Source organism: Diadema antillarum, unplaced genomic scaffold (assembly GCF_040938485.1).
Source record: "Diadema antillarum isolate AM-2024a unplaced genomic scaffold, OU_Dant_1.0 seq00000061_RagTag, whole genome shotgun sequence".
Classification (NCBI taxonomy): domain Eukaryota; kingdom Metazoa; phylum Echinodermata; class Echinoidea; order Diadematoida; family Diadematidae; genus Diadema; species Diadema antillarum.
Genome location: NW_027271165.1, coordinates 496,851 through 520,988, shown reverse-complemented (window position 1 = coordinate 520,988; position 24,138 = coordinate 496,851). Strand labels below are relative to the sequence as shown.

General features: G+C 39.1%; 1 protein-coding gene across 1 annotated transcript in view; it reads right to left on the bottom strand.

Annotated features, from left to right (window-relative positions):
• Window positions 1-1,408: 1,408 nt before the first annotated feature.
• LOC139725837 (uncharacterized) overlaps window positions 1,409-24,138 on the bottom strand; it is a 59,574-nt gene continuing 36,844 nt past the window's right edge. The window contains exon 2 of the mRNA XM_071636916.1: window positions 1,409-5,271. Coding sequence (XP_071493017.1) covers window positions 2,725-5,271 — 2,547 coding nt within the window. The 3' untranslated portion in view covers window positions 1,409-2,724. The remainder of the gene's footprint in view (window positions 5,272-24,138) is intronic.

Sequence of the window (24,138 nt, the reverse complement as noted above, 5' to 3'; positions counted from 1 at the left end):
AGTATTTGAAGAAAATGCAGGAGTACATTTAGCACAAATTTCAAGCATTTCACCCACTGAAGTATGATGGATGGGTGAGAGCTTTACACACTTTTCGACTGATGCATGAGCATCAAAATGAAAAAAAAAGAAAGAAAAAAGTTATGAAAGCATACTGCAAAACAGATAACTACTTCACACATAAATTCTATGACAGTAATAAATATGGGCAAATACACTGGAAATTACTTTTTGATTGAAGGGAAAGAAAGTGACTCTTGATCACTTTACATTGAGTTCTCTTTCCCTCTTCTGACAATTTTATACAAACACATTTCTTTCCTCTCTCAAAAAAAAAATGCAAAGAACAGTTCAATTCTTTACTGAAAGCTACTTGATTATAATACATACCTGCTTGCACAGGGTTCAGTGGTATAACTTCCTAATACCAAATGCCAAGCAGCACTTCCAATTTATTACATCAACTCACTTAACATATTCATCCCTGCAGATTGCCCGACATAGCAACAACCAATGCAGGCTGAATAAATTCTAGTCACAGTAAATTGACGGGTGAAGCAAAAGCAACAGATAGCTCAAAGTAGCCAATGTCACAGCCCCAAATATTCATGAATGTAATGCATTTGTTATCAGGTCCTTTATGGCATGCAGTAACTATACACTACTACATGAACAACACTGTTTGCCATCTTTCCTTTCATACCTTCTACAATACATTTTTTGATGCAACAAAAATCCCCGTAAAGTTGAGGTGAATCAAACGTATGCCACAACCAAAATGGTAATTGTGTGTTTGTTTCCTATTTAAACCTTAGCATTGAATTATCCCACTGAAATGGCAGACACTTCCAATCAATTAACTTAAATGTGAGCCCACTGAATCAATTCTATGAGAAGAGTTATGAAGATTTCATGCCACAGACTGTCCAGTTAGTTCACGGATGGCTAAGAGACACCTGGAATTCCCACATAAAAAATGTCATTTTCATTGTAACCCACTGACAGCTAATCAAAAGGGGCTTGGATTGCCATGACAACTAGATTATTTATTTCAAAATCACGAAACAGACCAAATGACTCCATATTTTCTTCAAGGCAACATTTACTATGGAACAAGAAGATTACATTATGTACAGCCTTATTCCGCAGGGCACTGGACACCTCTCAAAAACTTCAGTGAACCCGAGCTCTCTTCAACTTCCCTCTTAGAAATATACCCTGCCATTAAAAAATCTATGTGTGTGAATGTGTGTGTGTGTGTGTGTGTGTGTCTGAACATGTGTATATGATTGACTGTTATTTCCTGAAAACTTGCCATTTTGAATGTGTGACATCTGTGAATGAAATGGCTTACTCCTGTTGGGGGGGGGGGGGGAGGGGGATGGGCAGAAAGGGGGGAGAGGGAAGGGAAGGGGGTATGGAATCATACTGATGGGAGTGGTCATGACTACACGTTTGAATGATTTTCCATTGAATCATAAGTTTCATTTCCCACAGACAAGAACAATTAAATCTGACGTCTCCGCTTGGAAATCAAAGATTTCTGCTTCAAGCTTCTGTAGCCCCCAATTAGAATGAAATGCAAGATCCATAGAAGATCAGGACTGTTTCAATCTGGTCTTTTCAAGGAGTAGCACTGCTATATCTCCATGATGCTCTTCTACACAATTCCTCACTCCCTTCCCACCCATCTCAATAGGGTAGCACAACACAAGCAAACAAGCAATTGTTTTCTTCACTTATACTCTCAATACTGTAAAACCAGAAATTTTCATGTGCATTTACATTTTGTGAATGTTGTGATGGTTATATCCCCCCAAATAAAATGCATGCAAAAGTTCTTGGGTGCACTATATGCATTAAATGCCAGTGGCAATTTGCGAAAAATGTCATGCCATGAAAATGTCTTGCTTTACAGTAGTCTGAAACAGGAAAAACCTGATCAGAAAAGATACTACCATATGGTTAACTTCAGAGAGAAAAAAAAAAAAACAACTATTGGGTTTCTGAGCATTGCTATATGATATCCACTGCTATTGGGTCTGAAGATGCATTAATTTGGTAAGGATGACAGATTTTACATTCTTGCATTTTATCCCTAAAATGCCACGGGTGCTCTATACTTCTGATGCTGTTTCTTCATTGTCATGGCATTCAACTAAAAAAAAAAAAAAACCAAATTTTTTCCTAGGTGAGCATGAAGTTCAAACTAAAGCAATTCTAGAAACAAGGAACAATTATTGTTCATCATATCCTTATTAGTCAAAGATGAAGTTCAAAGGCAACTTTTTTTTTTTGCTTGCAAAAATGGATGCACTTCATAGGAAAGAACTTCATATTCCCTTCATATAGATGTTTAATAAGCTGTAAAAAGTTTAGCCATCACTTTCATTGATGCTAAAAACCTGAGATTTATGAGACTGCTATTAAAACCTTACACAAGACTCTACCATAAAAAATTCCTTTCATCAAAATGACATGAAAAATTACATGCGACTTGTTCCAGACAATCACATGACATCACATTTAAGTCATGACATAGGCAAATAGCCATATATTAGTTTAAAAATACCTACATGTGTAGGATTTCTACAACTCTAATTATAAACATGCATATTTTCATATAAATACAAACCTCCTCTTTTTCTTGCTCTCAAACTATCTTTACAAATTCATAAAGTATTTTCATAATTTAGACTTTACTCTGTCCTTGTATGTGCATTTCTACATCTGGCTAGTCGTTCTTGTCGTCCCATCATTCTTTATGATGTTGTCAAGTATATCTAGCATCTCACTTCCATTGCTGGAGCTTTGTTGCTGACTGCCGCTACCAGAGATCATGCTCATTCGCATCTGCTGAGCAGATGTGTTGAAACTTGCATTCGCTCCGCTGACACCGGACCCATTTGCAATTGATGCTAGAGGGTTGGTTGGAACCTGTTGTTGCATGCTACTCTGTTGCTGTTGCTGAGGTTGTTGTTGCTGTGGTTGCTGCTGCATTTGCTGCTGCTGCTGCTGGCTCACAAAGTGCTGCTGAGGCATCATGACAGGGTTACTGTTTGTTGCACTGCTCAGAGCACCCTGTGAAGTCATATCCTGCAGAGTTCTCATGTTTGAGCTGGAATCTAACATTTGTCCAGGGAGGTTTCTCTGTGGGAAGCGCGGCTGTTGAGGGTAAGACTGCTGCATCATGGCATTGCCTTGGAAGCTGTTGCTCTGTTGCTGTCGCTGACGTTGCATCATCTGGTTCTGCCACTGGCTTGTCATGGAAAGCCGTGGGTATTGGTCCATGCTGACATTGGATGATGGATGTCCCATGTTGATGTGGTTGCCCATGGTGGCAGCATGCTGCTGGGTCGCCCGGGCACTCATCTGCATATTGCCACCACCCATGTTGGTGTGCTGCATCATGGCTTGGTTCTCCAGCTGCCGCCTCATCTGCTGCTGTGACAACCTCTGGATCAAGACCTGCTGCTGAGACTGCTGGGCCATTCCCTGCATCATTCCCGAGTGGGTGGCCACGGTGCCGGTCCCAGTGACAATGCTGTTGTTGAGCTGGTTGGGCAGCATGCGAGCTTGGCCCTGGGTGGGAGCTATTGCTCGCATATTCTGGCCCATGGGGGACGTCATGTGTGACATCATACCTTGCTGTCCCATCTGCTGTGGCTGTTGCTGCTGCTGCATGCTTGTGTTGACAGCACCTTGGAATGGCATTGAGGTTCGGCGCTGCGTCTCATCGTAACGTGGAGGTGGGCGCCTTGGAAAAGGCATCGGGTTACTGGACTGCATCGGGTGCCCTTGCTGCTGGGTGTAGTTAGCAAGGAGCTTGTTTCTTTGCTCCTGTGTGTATTGTGGCGGGTTGCTGGCAGGATTCTGTAATCTCTGGAGGATATCTGGTGAATTCATGCGCAGCTGTCGACCCTGGGTAAACTGACCAGCTTGACCAGGAGTCATAACATTACCTGTCTGACCCGTGGGAACCATCCCTTGGTTAGGAGGTGGGAAGTTTGCCCTATTCTGTGAAAAAGTTTGCACCATGCTAGGTAGACGTCCAGGCTGGGGAGACTGCCCCCTCATGGGGTTATTGGCAAACTGCGTCAATTGCTCTGCACTTGACATGGAAGTGTTCATTGCATTGTTCAGCATTGGGTTTACCATCCGAGCACGGCTAAGGGTCTGGGCTTGGTTGGGGATGTGAGGATTTTGCATGTTGACTTGGCCCCAAGACATCTGCTGAACTTGGCGCTGTGAATGAGGCTGAGGCTGTTGCTGGGACTGCGATGGCTGCTGTTGCTGCTGCGTAGAAGTCATGAAAGCCTGCTGCTGGGCGGGCACCACATTGCTTTGCTGACTGATAAATGGCATCTGTACTTGCGAGTTCATTTGGGATGTGGTGGAAAAGGAAGCCTGCATTTGAGTTGGTTGGTTCAACTGGGCTACCATATTTGGCGCTCCACTGCTTGACACAGTCTTTACACTTTGTCCATCAAAAGTACCTCTCACTGTCTGCGAGGTGTTCATTTGCTGTGGCTCAGACTTGCTCAAGGAATTATGTCCTGCTGATGACTTGAACTCCTGTATACTGGGTAGTGGTCCACTTTTCAACATGGCATCTGTGGCCACAGTATTTGGTGGGCCCTTCATCATTGGGTCATAAGAGTCTGAATTCTCTGATTTAATTACAGCAATATTGTCCTGGTTATTCACGGGGGTACTTGGCTTAAAATCACCTTGCTTATTCAGATCCTGAGCACTCGGTGAATTGGCTGCCATATCAGGCATCTCACCAAGCTGCTGAGATAACTCATCCTCCAGTTTCATGAGATGCTGGACCAATGCATCCGGATTCATCTCCCCAGACTCAATCATCTTAAGCAACTGCGCATTGTCGAGGGACTCCATCGGCAAAAGACTCATGACATCCTCCTTGCTATTCCAGGAGGCTCCACCCTGCGCGGGAGAATCTGAGACCCCATTGCCTGAAGGTTGCACCAAGGACATCTGGTTGCTCTGGCTGCTGTCACCAGGTGGCGCCTCAACCTTGAGACGCAATCCATTGGGATCTGCCTTGGGAGCCTGGGTGGAAGGTGCCTGATTGTGGGCAGGTTTGTTGTCAAGGCAGGGCTTCTTGGCAGGGGACGCATCATTCCTGACTGCGCTGCTACTTCCAGCTACACCGGCAGACAACGTATCCTTCCTCGTCAAGCTGTCCGAAGCTCCGCTCAAGTTAGGAGAGTCTGGATTCGGTCGCTTCCGCTCGGGAGCCTTTTTCTGCAATGATCAAGAAGAAACAAAAATTGGTAATCATATCAACTTCGGCATAAAAAACAGAAGAATTACACACATCCATTCCTTGAACATACAGAAAAACAGCAATACATTGAAGCATAGGTTAAATTTTGCTATTGCACCATTTCTATGCCCCGTCTAATAAAGACAGGATGGACAGGCACCTTTTGTGAATCTGTAGATTTATATGGTGACTTGATAACATTGGAAATGGTGTGAAAACCCTGTTGGCTGCACATCTTGGGTTCAAACCTTTCCAAAGTTAATGTGTGCATCCAATTCTCATCTATCATTTTAAGCCTGGGCATCATACATTCAGTAAATAAGCACCTACTGCTGACACAGAGTGGATTTAGAATTCACATTAAAACATTTATACATCGATACTGTAACAAAACTATGATACGTTTACATGAAAAACTTTTCCCAAAAAGATTATGAAAAACAGAAATTGTTTGCCCACGGCGACAGCCATGCGCTGGGGTATTGGTGCACTTACGATAGCTTCAGTGTTAATTCGCGCGAACAACATCATGCGAAAATGTATGTGTGACCTCCTCATTTGCAAAAGTATCTGCACATGAAAAATAACAGCTTACAAATACATCAGTATTTGATCAATATTGATATCAAAGGCAGTTACTTTTTCAGTAAGAGAGACACTCTTTTGCCTGTTATTATTACCACATTTTCATTTTACCTGTTCACTGACAACATGTTTAAACCCATGCATCATAGTCTTTAACAAGACATGTGTTTTATACTGGAAATGCTTACAAAAAGCTACCATTGCTAAAGACATGTGGTAGGTTGTGAAGCAGCAGAATAGATTATGCATGATACATAGAAGGCTGCCTGTAATCCAGGTAATGTCTTTTTAAGCTGGGTTGAAAGGTACCGTATTGTGGCATTCAAACAGCTCCAATACTGGCTTCTTTTTTTCTTTTTTTTTTTGTACAGACAAAGCCTGTTTAAATAAGAGATAGTCCGAAACAATGAGAATCTTTTCACTGTGACAGAATCTCATAAAAACAAACAAAGCAAAGGGAACTGGGAACAGTTTTACCAGAAAAATCCTCTCATACAAATGAAGGGTTGACGAATTTGTGTTTGTTATTTATAATGGGGTTACCTAAAGGGTCTCTTTTTTTTTCTTTCTTATTTCTGTCTTTATTATTTCTTGGAAAATTCAGTGATTTCCTTAACTAATACAGTGCACTCCCGTTACAACGAACACGGTTATAACGAAATTCCGGTTACAACAAAGTGAAAATTCGGGCCTGAACACTATCCACTCTTTGTTTTTTTGTTTATTTGTTTGGTTATAACCAAATTTTGATGTAACAAAGGAAAACTGCCGGTCCCGAGGACTTCGTTGTAATGGGAGTCCACTGTATCTAATATCCTTAGCTATGTCTATTCTTGTATTTCCAGTGTTGCTAAGCACAGTAAAGCAAATCTCATGTTGTTTGCGCTGCTTCTTTGCATGTGGTAACGAAATCACATCATAGTGTACACCGTACACGTGAGAGTTGTCGTTTGTTTTACTGCAAACATGACAAAAAAAGAAAAATCTTGACAATTACAGTATATCACTGAATTAATAAAGGTAGCAATCCAGGTAAGAAAATCTAATAAATATCACACTTCTAGCTTTCATTCTTCTGCAGTACTTAGTAGCAAACAGAGACACAAGCACCGTGTACACTACCCTCATTCAAACAGTCTTCTCCTACAACAACTGGGGGGGGGGGGGGGGGGTCATTGAGCGAATGAGTTTGACTTGGTACACCGGGGGCCCGTTTTATCAAAAGATAAAATCGATTTTAAATTTCCTTACCACACAGGCTGCCATAGACTTACAGTTGAAATCAACTTTATAATCAATTTTAACTCTTCATAAAACAGGGCCCAGAAATCCATTCTAACATGGCAGGGAGACTACAACCGATACCTTGGGAATATCTTTGCAAGAAGTCATACATGTTTTTTCGTCTGTTTGTTTGGTTTTTCTTAAATCAGATAGTGACCTTTGTTATGTTAGCCAAAATCCACCATCAGTACACAAGGCTGATATATTTGAGATGCACTTTAACATGACCGTCACTGCACTGAGCCCTGAGCCCTATCGGTTGTGGGCTCTGCTCTTTGAACCACAGAGAATGCTAGTCCTGGTAAAAGGCCCAGCCAAGGCCGAGTTGTCCAAACATGATGACCTGTAGATGGTCTTGCTAAGAGTGTGGATGCTGGGTCGGCAATGAACGACTTGTTAAACTAGAGAAGCACTCTGAGAGCGCACAGACCTCCGCCAAGCAGCTCATTTTTCACTATCTTGTTCTTCCACAGAGATCAGTGATTTCCACCCATACGTACATGCATGCTGAAAGTTGCCAGATTTCCCAATATATGAGCCTTTTATGTCAGCAATATCCAGTTGCAGGGCGCGCCTCCCCTCGCCCTAGCATAAACTAGAGCACACATTTTAGTGCGCGTATGAAAACCTCAAAGATGCGCAGCATGAACTCCGAAGTTCATTGACCCTACCTGCCAAGATATCAAAAATCTTTCATAAAATCCACAAAAATTCCCAGATCACTGCCAAAACTTCATTATCAGTTCCTTGTGTCATTCTTAATATTTCCTGTAAGCTTCATCTAAATCCGTTCACAATTTTTTTAGTTATTTTGCACACAGACAAACAAACAAACAAACCAACAAAAAAGCAAACAAACCAACGCCGATGAAAACATAACCTCCGCCCTTGGCGGAGGTAATGATCTGCCAGTAAAACCAACCCTTCCTCTGATGTATCTTCATTTCTCATCTCACCCTAGCACACTAAAGCCCCATTTTAACAGAGCATTTCAAACCAGAGTTACCATGACAACATCCAGGCAATCTTTTTTCTACCCTACCTGTCAAAACGGTCCCCACAAAATGTTGTTCGGACATTATTGCAGTAACTTTTGCCAAATTCTACCCTGGCCAGCTCGGTTAATTACCCCAGCATTACCCCAACATTACCCTGACATTACCCTGACAGCCCTTCTATTAAAATGCTCTCGCAGATACATTCAACACGCAGGCGTAATAGTCCAAACAGAAAGACACACTGCTCGCCGATCCACGTGCATAGATTGTAACCACACCACCTTCGCGCATGAACGGGTAGGTTGTTATGGAAACCTACCCAGAGAAGGTTTTCAGTGTGTGTGTCTATTAAAATGGTATCCCTTGCTCTCTCCTACAGTTTTATTGCCTGAAGAGAGGAACTTTGTTCTCCAGACATTGTTCCAACATTGTTGGGGTAGGGTCTGCTAAAACAGGGCTTCATACTTTCCCAACAGAGCACATCAGTGCAGTGTCAGTGAATCAGTATCTTGTTTATTTTTGAAGCCTGATCTTTTCTCATTTATTCTTCTCCCAAACTATCCATCTCTCTCTCTCTATTTCAATACCATGCTATTGATATAATCAGTCAATGAAAGTTATTAGCTACAGTGCTGCTGTATTTGCATGGCGGTATGATTGTATTTACAGTTGTATGTTGCCGTCACAGTGTTAAAACTCTCACATGTTGATGTGCAATGCGTTTATGCTCTTCCACACCACACAGCCCATCGGCTTCCCTGGACGGCAAGTGTTATGGCTGTATTACATGTCATGGCACATATGACCTCTATCCCGTATGCATGGCTCCAGTAGTGACACTGCGGGCGTAACGGGACGCAAACTACCACTGCTACCAGGAAGTGCCCTGTCAGTGTCAGAGTGGGCAGAAAATGGCTCTGTGCTGAGACAAATTACTCCTTCCTCAATGGCTGGTGAGTGGAGTACCACACAACATATACATGGCTTATTTCAGTTTGAAAAGTCTGAGCAGCAATGTTTCTACATTGCTATATGTGTAAACACCAAACTATGAGAAAATCTGGAATTTGAAAATAAATGTGAAATGTTTCAAAAGTGAAAATTGGAGCATGACTGGATTTGGCACACACTATTTACTTCCTAAAATACACAATTTTGGTATGTGTTTTAAATCACGATTTACATTACTTTTTTTTTTTCTTTTCTACTATTGTAGTTAGCCTATGTAAATGACAGGAAAGAGAATGAATAGGAGCATTATAAAACACAGATTCGGCAGTCCCAGAGCTAACTTGGATTGTACGGTCCAAATAACTGAAGCATTCACAAATGTTATTTTTGCATAACCGTGCTTCAGTATCACTAGCATTTATTGTTCCTAATCTCTACAGAATACATGGACCCATGTAAAGTGCATGTGATGCTGGCAGCAATATAATACCCCATTATATACACAAAGTTGGGCACAGGGACTGATCCTGAAGTGCTTTGACCTAAGGCTCCTCTGAGTTTTGTTTCATACATCTGAGTAAAAATTTGAGTTTTGAAGGGCATTAGAACCATGGTATCCAATAAAGTACTGTAAAAGTGGAAATTTTCGAGGAGTTGAAATTTTTGCGCATTTCGCGCAACCAGAAACGCGAAAATAAAAGCACGCAAATATTTTAGCTTGCCATGTGTTCCTGTGCGTGATGTCTGGATTCCACTGAATTAAAAACACGCGAAACTCTTCTTACCCAGCCAAGCGTGAAAAAATTAGTTGCGCAGATATCCACTTTTACAGTATGTGGCCTCAGAATCCATTGTAAATGAGGATATCAGTTGTGAATATTGGACAGGTACATGTTTGAAAGCCTTTAGGAGTGCTGGAAGTACTAGTATGCAATATCTGTGTGCAGTGGCAGATCTGCCCCCCACACTGATTCTCTTGGGAATTTTAGGGTCAGAGGCCAGGTTGAAATGCTAACAATTTACTATTTAATACTGAAATTAACTATACTTTTTCTCTATACCTTAAAATTTACCCAATACATAAGATTATAAAAGGGGGAGGCACCAGGAATGTGCCCTTTCTTGTTAAAACAAAAGAAATAAAAAACAACAAAAAAGTTCCCTGCAATCCCCCCCCCCCCCCCCCCCTTTGTGGAATTCCTGTATCCGCCCCTGGTGTGTGAGTGTTACTGCACATATTGTTATTCAGAAGGTAGTCACATAATGCATAAGACACAGAGAGAATTACCTAGATTGATGGCATCCAAATTTTTCTTGAGTTGGTCTGAGTTCATCTGTATTATACGGTACAGATCATAGCAGTGCAACATAATCATTTGGAGAGCATTTGTTTGTCACATGAAATGAAGGAGATGCAAACAGGTTTGAAGCTTGTCAAAAACAGACACTTAAATAGTCTCTTTCCAATCATTTCCATGGTAACACTGATCCCCATCGGTCATTCACCTCGCTGCTCATAGGCAGCCTCATCAGCACCGTCACTGGAGAACAGCCTCAGTCCAGACAAGGACTTTTCTTTAGACCATTTCACCAGGATGTGATGAAATGAGGATGCTTCATTACATGTATATCACCATAACATCATCTCTCATCTGGTAATTTTTTTTTTCCATCATTTCCACACATAAATTCTGACTCCATAGGAATCCTACTCAAGAGCACCAACAAACACTGTTCACATACTTCGGATGTGAGACAGAAACACTTTGATTGTGCATAAATTTGCATAAATCGTTACCATTTGATGAGTAGTTGTGGTGAAGAAACTTTTTGCTTTACAGAATTAGATCAAACAAAACCAACTCAATCATTAATTAAGATGTTTTAAAGGTAAAAGCATTCCATACATCATCACTGTTCATCACAGGGTGGTTGTTATAGGGTGTTTTGTTTTGTTTTGTTTTGTTTGTTTGTTTGTTTTTTAAGTTGTGCTGGTTTACCTAAACTGTATTTGAGTTTGACAGAAATGTCAGAACATTAAACATGATAAACATTTTTCTTTTCTAAAGTGCAAAATGTCTGTGAAATTTGAACCAAGTTGGGGAAAAAAAAGTAGGATACTCTGAACCTCAATGTTTCATCTTTCACAACAACATTTTTTTGGCATTACAAAACCTAAAAAATTAAAGTACAAATTAATGTCACATATACTGTGGGACTAGCAAAACATTTGAAATGTAAATATTAAAGGGGAATGCCTAAGCAGTTAAATATTAAAATTGCTCCACCATTTGCATATTTATATAAACTGAGAACTGTTTTGCAAATATTAATCAAACTTTACAATCTCATAACTTCTTTAATGTTTAATGATTTGATAAAATTTTCAACGTTGTGTGTATTATATTTTGCTCTTTCTTATCAGATTAACTTCTAACCGGTTTGGATTTCCCCTCAAATGAACTTGCTGAACATCTGCAATCTGAGCGCAGTTTGTTTGGGAAATGAAACAGAAATTGCAATTACCTTTTCTACCTAAATATGGCATTCCAACCAACTGATTTACAAAGATTTGTCAAAACTTCTACAACAATATCTTATCTAGCAGAAAATGTGTGCTACACAGCCACATGGTAAGCAGCTACACATTACAAAGACAGCATATATTCTATAGCTGATGTGCTATGCACTTGAATGGCCTTAATTAAGGGGAAGGGGGTGTGACAGAATGTTCAGAAGTTGTTGATGGGTAGGAATAAAAATGTTCAGCTTTCATTAAAGTAAATTTATGCATGTCCCCAACTCCTAACCCTACACATACCAAATAATATTACTTCTATCAATCTATTTCTTTCTCTCTCGAAAAAACACAAAAACAAATAAACACACAAAAATTGGTTGTCTGGTCCTATATGACCCATAAAGGAGGTGTTGGACCACACATAGAAGCCAAGCTACACACACTGAAGCTTCATTGGCACACACACTGTACCGGTACTGGTTGACAAACACACTGCTGAGGAGTATAATTATGGAGGTAAGAACTGGTGGCCAACCATGAAGAAGACACAATAACTAGTCTCAGATTGAAGACCCCTTTCTCTCTCCCCCTTCATGAATATCATTATTATAAAGGAGTTCTACAAGGAATATTACGATTTCAGTCCATCAAATCAAGGGAATATTTAGTCCACAATATTAGCTCATTGTACATCAATACTGCAATGGTTTATCAAGTATTTGATTCACATTACAAAAGTGACAAAATTTGATAAAACGAAAAAAGAATATGCACGAGCAATGACACTGTGAGTAAGGGGATAGTCTTCCATTCAGTCTCTACTCTGCCAAAGCTGGGAACAGTTACACCTCTCATCCCCTCGCACCATTAATCACTTCACCAAGCAGAAGTGTGGTGGCTGGACCCGGAAGACTATGCTTCCCCTGCACAACGGACCTCCTGTGACCCCAGTGGAGTGAAGTAGGGCGTGCATACATTATTCAAATGAGGAGGACAGCGCTAGATGTCTTACCCTCCCTACACACTGCCCTCCACAGATACCTCCTGACCTACTGAGGGCTGCCGTGTGAGGAGGGGATCCCTTTCCCACGCACTAGGTGTTTGTGTTTGTGTGCGCCCATTGAGAATGTGCGAGGTCCAAAACTGGAGCGACGCTCTCAATGGTCTGTAGGAACAAAGCAGGTTAACTTGACTGAAACACTCCAGAGAGAAGAGAGAGAAGAGAATAAGAGAAAGAAGAAGAAAAGAGAAAGAGAGATACAAAGATAAGAGATATAATTATAGTTCTGATAGACTATCAATGATGGATATCATTGACACAAATTATAATATGGACGGACAGAATGTCACACAGACAAATGTACAGGGAAAGGAAGTAGAAGAGATATAGGGAGGGGGAGCTTGGGAGAGAGAAGGAAGAGACAGCTACAGTATATAGCCAGGATGATAACAACTTCTTACGCAACCAGAACTTTTAATCTAATGTGTTCGTGAATGCCTCTTAAGATCCATTCATCAACAGTGGCACGGTGCAACCTGTATGACAGCGACCGAAGCTCACCATCTAGGAAACTTCTGGTAGGCACGGTGGACATCATACATCCATCCCTTGAAACTTGTGACACAACTACCGTTTTACAGGCCTTTCTCAGAAAATAACCATTCGTATTCTATCTCCTGCCAGAGTAGCAAGAAATAAAAATTAAAATAGATTAAAATCAGCCCGGCTTTATTAGTATGCGCTTGAAATCAAGGTGAAGTTTTGACAAGAGCAAGATTTTATTTTCTACTTTTTTTTCTTTCAATATTTAAAAGAGCTTTGAACTGCACTCCAAGATCCAGGAAATATGAAGTAACTTCCTGGTTTTCGTCAAATTTACTATCATCACTAACAATGCATGTGAGAAAAAAGGAATCGACATGCTGTCCAAAGTCTTTGAAATAAACAAGTCTTTGAAATGCTTGTATCTAGCTGTTTGCATGTGTGCTGCACATCATTTCTATTATTAGTGTTACAGTATACAGTACTAGAACGTGGTCATAAAATTAAAGAACAGTGAATGGCATAATTCAACTGCAATAAAAAACAAAACAAATATCAGTGGCAAGTGCAAGAGTACTGTATACGCCACATATTTAGCAAGTCAAAATTCATTGTGAATTGGGGCTTCCCGATAATAACAATAGTTATAATAATAATAATAATAATAATAATAATAATAACAATAATAACAAATAATAACAATAATAACAACAAAAAATAACAAGGTGCATTTCCATAGTACAGATGCTATCCTATATTCAACTGCACTGCAATAGGAGATTCCTGTCTGATGGATTTCTCACTTAAGTCATAAATCCCAAAATAAATTACAAATTTAAAACAAAATAAATTTAAATCAAAATTTACATGTTACTACAATTAAATGAAGGATTCCACAAACAGTTATAAGTAATTAAACATGAAAATTGAAACTGATGGTCCATCCTTATTTTATGCCAATAAACTTACCCAGAAATAATGAAGTGCTACCTCATAATATGAAGTCTTAGGCACTGGTTTCATATGAGAAACACAAGGCAACTCGACCAGGTGTGTAATTCCACTGCAGCCTACCTGTAAGGGCTCGGTCACACTGCCCAAAAGTCGCGTAAATGCATGAATCACGCAAGAAATTCAAGCCTTACGCGATACACGTGCGATTTGCCCATTTCATGAGTTTTTCTAACGTGGAACCTTCGTATAGTTGTCCACCGATGTACGCCGCATCAGCACTTTACTCGATTCCATGGGGGCTCAGTCATACTGTCCAAAAGTCGCGTAAACGCATGAATCACGTAAGAACTTTGGTTTTGTGTGCTTGTCTGTCGAGAATTTGACCATTTTTCGCTGATTTACGCGATGAAAATCACCGATGAATTGCGCAAGAACTACAGAAAGATCACGCAAAAATCACTAATATAGCGCCAATCATACGTGAGTTGTTAGTGATACATCAGTGATTCATCAGTATTTCATAAGTATTACATGCGCTTATTTACGTGTTCTGTTTAGATACATACGCCAATATTTTTTTTCAGTGATTTTCAGTGATACATAGGTGTAACAAGCGCGAAACATGCATCATATAGTATGTCTGCTAATCATCAGTGGAAAGTCATCAGTGAACGTGATAGCAGCAACATTTTCGTGAACAATCACTGATATTCCACGCATATTTCGCGCATTGTTCGCGTAAGAACTACGCAAACTACCCAAAAATTACGTAAAACAGCGCAATACTGTGTAAACTTTTACGCGATGCCGAGTTTTGAGCTGCTAAAAAAAAAACGGAATCGCGTAAAGCGCCGATCCAGCGCACATCGGCTGACAACTACGAAGGTTCCACATCAGACAAACTCATGAAATGTGCAAATCGCGCATGTATCACGTAAGGCTCAAATTTCTTACGTGATTCCTGCGTTTACGTGACTTTGGGGCAGTGTGACGGGCCTTAGCCAGGTTTTGAGCAGCTCAAGACTTGGCTTCGCGCAAAAGTTTAAGCAGTATTGCGCTGTTTCACGTAATTTTTGCGTAGTTTGCATAGTTCTTACGCGAACAATGCGTGAAATATATGTGGAATATCAGTGATCGTTCGCGAAAATATTGCCGCCATCGCGTTCATGCGCGAATCATGCGCGATTCATACACAGTTCATAAGTGATAAAGCGCAGATTATGCGTGGTTTTCCGTGGACCTCAGTCGTCGCGCACAACCATGAATTTGCCCTATTTGGGGCCTTTGCGTGCCTATGCACTGAAAGTGCGTGGTTTGTTAGTGATTTTTGCATGATCTTTCCGTAGTTCTTGCGCGATTCATTGGTGATTTTTATCACGTAATTCAGCCAAAATTCTTGACAGACAAGCACGCACAACCAAATTTCTTGCGTTAATCATGCGTTTATGCGACTTTTGGGCAGTGTGACCGGGCCCTTACAGGTATGTAAAATATCAAGTTCCATAACAAACTGAATTTACCTCAAACCATAAGGGTCTGTTTAATTTTGAAACAAATATTATTTTTTCACAATGTTTCCTGGATTTTTTTTCTACTGTAGGCCAAACACTCTTCAGCCAAAGATTGGTCAACAAGATCACTGGTCTCAAAGAAAGTAGATATATACATGTCAAAAGTCCATTCACTCTAGAAATGCATAAGCAATGAGAAATATCTATTCTCTCTCTGAACTATCTAGGTTAATCTCCCAGGTTTATTGTTTATTCATTTATTATGGACCTTGAGCAGATAAATCAATATTCTGGAAAAACCCAAAACATAAGAAACTGAACAAGGATGATGATATAGGAGGCTCACATTTGATTGTGTAATGTAGCAATGCCATTTCAATTACAATGCCACTTGCTGAACAACTTTAACTGTGTAAAAATTTATGTATGCTTTCTTCTCATTCTTCTTTTTCTTTTTTTTTTTCCTGCTTCCTCGGGCACCCAATCATGCATTACATGTGAAGCTACTATGTCATCACCCTTGTTCATTGTTATAAATATTGACAAAATTCTTATTCCTCATCCCAATCACTATGAATTCTGAAATACTGTAGGTTTACCCAGTGTAACCAATTTATAGATGTTCAAATGCAAAAGTATGAAAATCATCAGGAAGTCTCCTTCAATTCTATCAAATCTGCAAAAAATCATACACAAAGTCTTCAAATCAATACATTTCCACCTTTGAAAATGTCATTCACGTCAACAGAAGTCATTAGCCCTTGTGAAATTACAATGCAAACAGCATGCATAGCCAACACATCCACGAGACACTGTAGACAGTGGTGCTCTGAGTATCCTCATACAGGTTTCGAATTCACACTGGGAGCCGAGTGCCTCGTTGCAATGTCCAAAGTCGGTCGGCAACACGTCTAACACTAAACTACATTCAGGAAGTAAGGAAATTTACTTCCTCCCATCAAGCGAAGACATGGGCAAGCAGACTCCAGCTTGTTTGGATCCACGACTCAAACATACTTTCAGTGAAAGAAAAAGGGGGGCATGAGGGATTCAAAAGGCCTACTGATTCAGTGGTATTGCACATGACATTCGGGATCTAAAGCCATGATTTCTAGAATTCGGTTATATAGAGGGTCTTTTTTTTTTGGGGGGGGGGAAACACCTGTTGACTGAGTTTTGAAAAGTAGATCAACTCTTAAAAGTGTAGGGCATTTTGCACCTCATAGAAAGATTCCCCTGTGCTGTGAATGAGGCTTGGGGAGTGGTGTAACAGAATTGTATACTGTAGCTTTCAAGTAACTACGCATCCCTTAATGACTTAATGAAATGGAGTAGAATTAAAGGGACAGTACAGTTCTGGTTTAGATGAGGTTTTAGCTTTTAACGTTTTGCGAGATATTCAGAAACCACTCTGTGAGATGTCAAAGAGCATGCAATTCTAAGGGGTATCAAAAGCTTATTTGATGAAAATCGGTTTTGAAAAGGCTAAGATATCCAAAAACAAGGTGAAACAAAGAGATTCTAATAAAAGTCGTGGCCTGTCTCCTTTTATCATTAGCACTTTTTTGGATATCTCAGCCATTTGAAAACCAATTTTCATCAAATAAACATTGAATCCTTCTTATAATTACATGCTCTTTCATATTTCATAGAGGTTTCTCATTATCTCACTAAGGAAGGTTATAAACCTGAATCCCCACCTCAACCAGTACTGTACAGTCCCTTTAAACATACTGGAGGGTAAAAACTATTAGTCATGATCACATGCACAAATAAGATGAACTGAGGATGCCATAACTCCATCAGTCTCTCCTGCTTGTACACAAATCATCCCTAAATTTATTTTGTATGACAAGAACTAAATAAGTTTATGAGGATATCATACCGTTGAGATGAAAGTGTCCTAAATTAGGATTTAGTGATGGTGACATTCTACAGGGGGAGGGACTACATTCACTGAATTATTGATGGAAAATATGATTTTGAAATATTTCTATGAAACCAATTAGCATGAGAGTGGGAGAGTTGTGAGGCAGAGACCTCATCATGTCATAATCTGTATGTAACTTGTGACTTATTTCACTGCTGGATGAAAAAAACAATGAACTTTCAAAATTCCATAATGCTCTCACTCAATAAAACCATTACTAATCTTTTTGTATGACTTTGCCACTCTTCCCACAGAAGCAAGCTTGAACACAGAATGGAATGTCCTTGTAAAGACAGCAAGGTGAATCCACTTGGAATAAGTTATACTTCAGCGAATGACTTATCAAAAGTGAATTGCCGAGTTTACACAATTTAAAGACCTATAGAGACAAGTACATGAGTGCGGCAGTAAGTCAATCATTGTTGGTCTGCTTTGTTCCAAAGTTTCTATGCAGATTGCAGGGCATCAAAATGTGTGGTGGTTGCACATCAAGTTGCATCTGTAGGAAAAGGAATGGAAAACAAACAGTGACAGGGAATATGGAAATCTTCCTTCAAAAAAAAAAGAAAAAAAAAACAAAACAAAGTGAAATGGCTGGGGGTCTTGTGCTGTGTGTTTGAGCTCATCAGGTTCTGTTGCGTTCAAACAGCGGGCCAAACGGGATGTGAGGGATCATGTCACCCTCGCACGCTTGCCGTCATGACAACTCGGCCAGACTTGGCAGTGGGTATACCCACTTCCAAGAGTTCAGGCATGCCGAATGGAGTACCACAACAAGTCCAGGGTCTACACTGGCTGCCCCCTTCTCCTCTCCCTCCCTGAGGGAACGACCATCGTTTCATGACATTCCTCATACCCCCTTCCCTCCCACTGTCTCAACATACAAGCCAAGTTTTAGGCCCCTTCACTTGGGAGAATAAAGTATTAGGCATGCACTTGTGAGCCATTGTTCATCTGATACCATCCATACACAGTGTCTGGTCAGCCATTCAAGACTCTCAAAACTAACCCTTGGCTAATTACTATTTTTAAACCACAAGTTCTCTTGTACATGTCATAATAAATGATGTCTATGGGGGGGGGGGGGGGGACTTGTACCTCAAAATGACTACCTAGTACTCATCCAAATATTTAAGCATTTATTATTATAAATATTATATAGTATGCAAATAATGGTTGCACTTGGGAAAACTCACTTATTAATAAAATTCACTATCACCATTGTTACAGATGAATATACAAAGATTTGTGTATCTATATGTGCATTCAAGTTAGAATCTATGCAACCTTTACATTGGTCAAACCATGTACACTGTAAGTAACAAATTATCTAATCACATCATACCAAATTTAAGAGATGCTTCTCAGTTTAAATTTCTCTTTCTCCATCTCTCTATTAGTATAGATCTCTTTCTCTCCCCTCTCAAACAGACTAGCACTGTGTACCTGCCTGGCTCAAATGTCACTACAGCTCTGCTGGATTGCTGGATGATCATGGTTAAGAATAAAAACCAACATTGTGAGCAGAATTTTGTTTTCAGCCTGCGAGAGAATAAGACTAAAAATAGGAATCAAACTCTACATAAAACCAAAGAAAATGAATTGAAAATTCTTTCAGAGCACAACAAAATTCTCTACAAAGCCCTTTTTTCTCATTACAAAATGAACAAATTGTGATTTTTTTAATGTCTCTAATGAAGCCCAACAACAGACAAACAAACAAACACACACAATAAAAATACATTACCATGATACATAGAGACACAAGCAGATACTTCCATATAGAGCTTTTAATATTTTTTGTTTTGCTTGGTAGCTGTTATGCATTGAGAACATTATGCTGTACTCCAAGTGTTTTTTCCCCTAAACCAGTGAACACAACACTTATCTGATGAAAATGAAAAGAGTTATTGAGTCTTCCTCCTGCCTATGTCTCAATTGATATATTTTTAACAGGACAAAGAGGTTGCACTGAGTGATTTATCAGGCGACCTGTCCATTGATCAGATAGCAGATTTTTTTTTTTTTTTTTTTTTTTTTGGGGGGGGGGTGAAAAGGAATTTACTAATTTTTAATAAACCAAAGCAAATGATATGAAAGCAATAACTCATAAAACCTTCTCCATTCCATCGTTAAGAAGTCACAGCAGACCAATCAATCAACATCAAAAGCAGTGCATCAGCATTGTGAAGGCATTGATTCCATTTGTCATTGTGATATGACAACTGACGCTATGTGTACAACTTGTTCCAGTTCTTGCCTTAATTGTCATGTAACTCAAATTTTGAGATTGATTAAAAAATTAGCATACACTTCCTTTGCACCCATCTCTCTATACTACCGGTATCCTTACTCCATTATCAACATGCTCAACTCTTTCAACAACTTGTCTTTCAACTCTGTCAAACTTCTTCTTGATCTTCAACTTCTTGTTGAAATTCAACTTTGCCTACAAAACTTGTATCCCTCCCACTGGAATACGCTTGTTCCATGTAATCCCATATAAATCATGGTTCTGCATCAAGTAAAATATTATCCTCTCTACTGAGAACTGTGTTTAGGCATAAACATGTTTCTCTTTAAAGAAGCAGGCCAATATGACAAAAACAACACATGAATACAAAGGCACATGAGCATGTCATGATGAGATAACAGAGATATTCAATTTATGCTTATTTGCATACTGGTATGCAGTCAACTAAATATGGTGATCCTAAGTCAACTCAAAACAGCTTTTAACCTGTTGAGGACGGACTGATTTTGCTACAATACGCATTTCCCATAGACACCTGCCTGAGTATACTCGGGACTCGTCCTCAATGGGTTAAGACTCATTTTGTACCGCATTGCATTTTTTTAAATTTTAAAGTGCAAAAGCAACTTGAATTGTGTTTCCTCCTTGCATTTTCTAAAAGATAATTTGGCAAATTATGTCCTGGAGGAGGTTTTTATTTAAGTTTTGTTCCATTTTTAGTGAGCATCTGTTATATAATCAGTTTGACCTGCAACATGTTTAAATGTTATTGAGGTGTTGGAGCTTCAGGTGACCTCATATCAACATTTGCTATGGTGCATGTTTACTCCTGCATGTAAGCACATATATCGGAAGTTGTGTCTTGGATTGATAGGTCATGGTGCAGTGACTTAGCGGTTGAATGGTCGTTTGCATTTAGCAGTCAGTAAGGAAAGTCAATGTGGGACCTGAACACACTGCAAATCTAAATGTTAGTAATCTATTTCAGAAAAGCTACTTTAAGTCTGTTAAGACCCTCTCCTTGTCAGGAACTTTATTCTGACTATGAAACACACTTTAGTTCCAGCTTTATACCTGAAATTTATTTGTGTGTGTGTGTGCATGTGTATGAGTTTGTCTTTGCGACTCTGCTACAATGTCAATTGGATTGTGGAGTAGTGTGCATCCATCAATACGGAGACTTTCTGGAGACAAAATTCATAAAAGTAATCATGAGTGATCTGTGTACATCTCGGGGTTGTGGTACAAGTAGTACGGCAATCACATGAAAAAGATGATTACAGAATTAATTCTACTCATAGGACGTTAACACCAGGTGAAGGAATGTAGTTCAGATGTAGTCATGATTTTCATCATCTGGTTTGTATCTGACCTACCAAAAAATGTCAGTTATCCATTGCCTCTATCTCATTACCTTATGCAAAACATTTTCGAGTAAAGAATTCACATATCTGCTCATCATCAAGTAAAATCTGTTCATCATCGAGTAAAGAGTTCACATTAGGCCTACATATCTCTTCATCATCTGTGTTTTTACAGATTACAATGTAATATTTGATTGCTAGAGGTATGACTCCAAGCCCTCTACTTTGATAATATTCCATGCTGCTTTAAAGTGCAAACTACACTTAGAACTAAAACAGTTATGTTTGGCCTTCCTAAGAACAAAACAATAATATATCAAATGTCATCACTGTGGCATTTTTGTTTAAGATAGGGATAGATTCAAGAGGAGAATGTCAACTCTGCTGATGATACGAATATATTTTATTCTCATAAAGATCTTAAGATTTTAAATGACACTTTAAATATTGAAATTAGTAAAGTATCAAATTGGTTTAAGTCTAATAAACTTTCTTTGAATATAAAAAAGACTCATTTTATTCATTTCAAACTTCATTCTCATAATGAAGATACGTTGATACATATTAACATTGATGATATCCCATTAGAAAAGAAAATGAATTCAAAATTTCTAGGAGTATATATAGATGAAAGTTTGACTTGGAATGAGCATTTACATTATGTTACAACGTGTATTTCTAGAAATATAGGGATAATTTCCAAGCTGAAGTTCTTTCTTCCTCGTTCAAGTTTATTTCTATTATATAATTCCTTAATTCTCCCATATATAAGTTATTGCAATGTTGTATGGGGTACTTGCGGCTCTACCAAAATAAATTCTATATTTAGATTACAAAAGAAAGTTATACGTATTTGTACAGGATCGCATTTTCTGGCTCATACTGATTCTTTATTTCATGAGCTTAAAACATTGAAGGTTTTTGATTTGAATATTATTCAAATAGCAGTAATTATGTTCAAATATATACATCATCAACTTCCATCATCGTTTGATAACATGTTTAGGTTTAATACTTCTGTCCATTCGTACCCTACTCGTATATGTAGAAATTTCCACCTTTTGAATCCCAAATTATTAGTGACACACAAATCTATAAGACATTCGGGTCCGGATATTTGGAATAATCTCCCGGATAATATAAAGTCTTGTTCAAGTATTTATTCTTTGAAAGCTTCACTTAAACGATATTTGATACAATTATATTCTCCAAACCAATTGAGCTAACAAATATTTATAGTATAGATTGTCATCTTATTGTCAATCTCAATTTTCTTCCTACAACTGCATCTTGCACTCTCACCTGCAACTGCACTGCACTCACCTGATCACCTTCCTCCAAGAGAGTTATGTCGTTGGATAGTCATTTTATGAGGCCTCCATCCATTTCAAGCTTAATCGCTTATGATGGTGGTCTCCTGCATTCAATTATCTCTGTTGTTTACTGAAAAATACTGTATATTTTATTTTATGTTTCTGTGTATCTACATTGCTCAATGCAATCACCTATGTGAATCTATTTATGTACTGTTATCGATTCATTTCACTGCACTTGTTATTCTTTGTCTTTGTACTTTTTGAAGTTTGCATTCAAATTGCATCTGATTGAATGCAGAAATAAAAGCAAACAAACAAACTCAAAATGCAGTAGTTCTACACCATGATTATTTTTAAGACTTCATACAAAATGTATGCTACATCTTCCAAGACATGTATCCAGCTACATCCAGGGCCTGCAACAATTCCACAGCCAATAAGAAAACACAAGTGGGATAAGCTCATCCTATACAAGAGCAGAGGGCAAAACTAAACACTCCAGTTAAAACCGGCAAGAGTATCTGACACCATTTCAAAGTAATATCATATCTACACCCACACACACACAACTACAAGTTTGTGTCTCTCTCTCTCTCACATTACTAGTATCTCTCTCCCTCTCTATCTCTGGAGCACACACAGACACATACAAAGTTTGTACATGCAATCACACACACACACAAACACACACACACACACACACACACACACACACGCACACAAACATGCTTGTACACTGTAACATGTAAGGTGAGCGCAAATAACACTAGATTTGACTGGGCAAAGGCAAAACAGCACTGACTGGGTATTACACACTGGGCGACTGTATTCAACTGTAAATACGTTCACACTGTAATACTGTAATATATAGAGCACAAACAAAAATGTATACATATGCGTTGCTGTAGGAGGGGGGCTATCCCCCCCCCCCCTCAAACTGGATAATTACTGTAAAACATGATATTTTTTCGGCATAAAATTTTTGCGAATTGGAGCCGACAGCCATTTTCGCAGCATGAAATTTTTGCGAGCTGCCTCTAACATTCAATGCATATGGTGTAGACAAGAACTTTCATGCGCATTTCAATTTCGAGAGTCACGAAAATTAAAATGCACATGCACACTCCTCATTTTACAGTAATATTATTCTAACATGCCTGGTTTCAGTAGTTGTTCATATAGCCAACAGTCAAGGCTGGCAAGGATGGAAGGTGTTGGGCTAGGGTTTGCAGTCTACCATCAAAGACACTGTACTGTACTATTACCACATTCATGAAGAAATCTGGTCCTCAAGCTGGACTTGGTCCAGGATTGCCACATTTAACAAAGCGTAACATTTGGTCCAGAGCTACCATTTCAGTTACTTATCACCCAGTTCCTATTCTATTTAACCAGAAATGTCCCAAAATCACAATTACATGTGTCCGTAAAGTGGTATTTTGCGAATGTCGAAAATGTGAAACTTTGGATAAAAAAATGGTCACTCATAATAAAAACAAATTCTAAAAAGAAAAAAAATGGTAAAAATGAATAAATATACAGTGACTAATGGCAGAAATAATATAATGTGAATGTTTAAAGAAATTTAATACAGATCCTGTCAAAACAGCTCAACGTAACTGTCACCTACAACC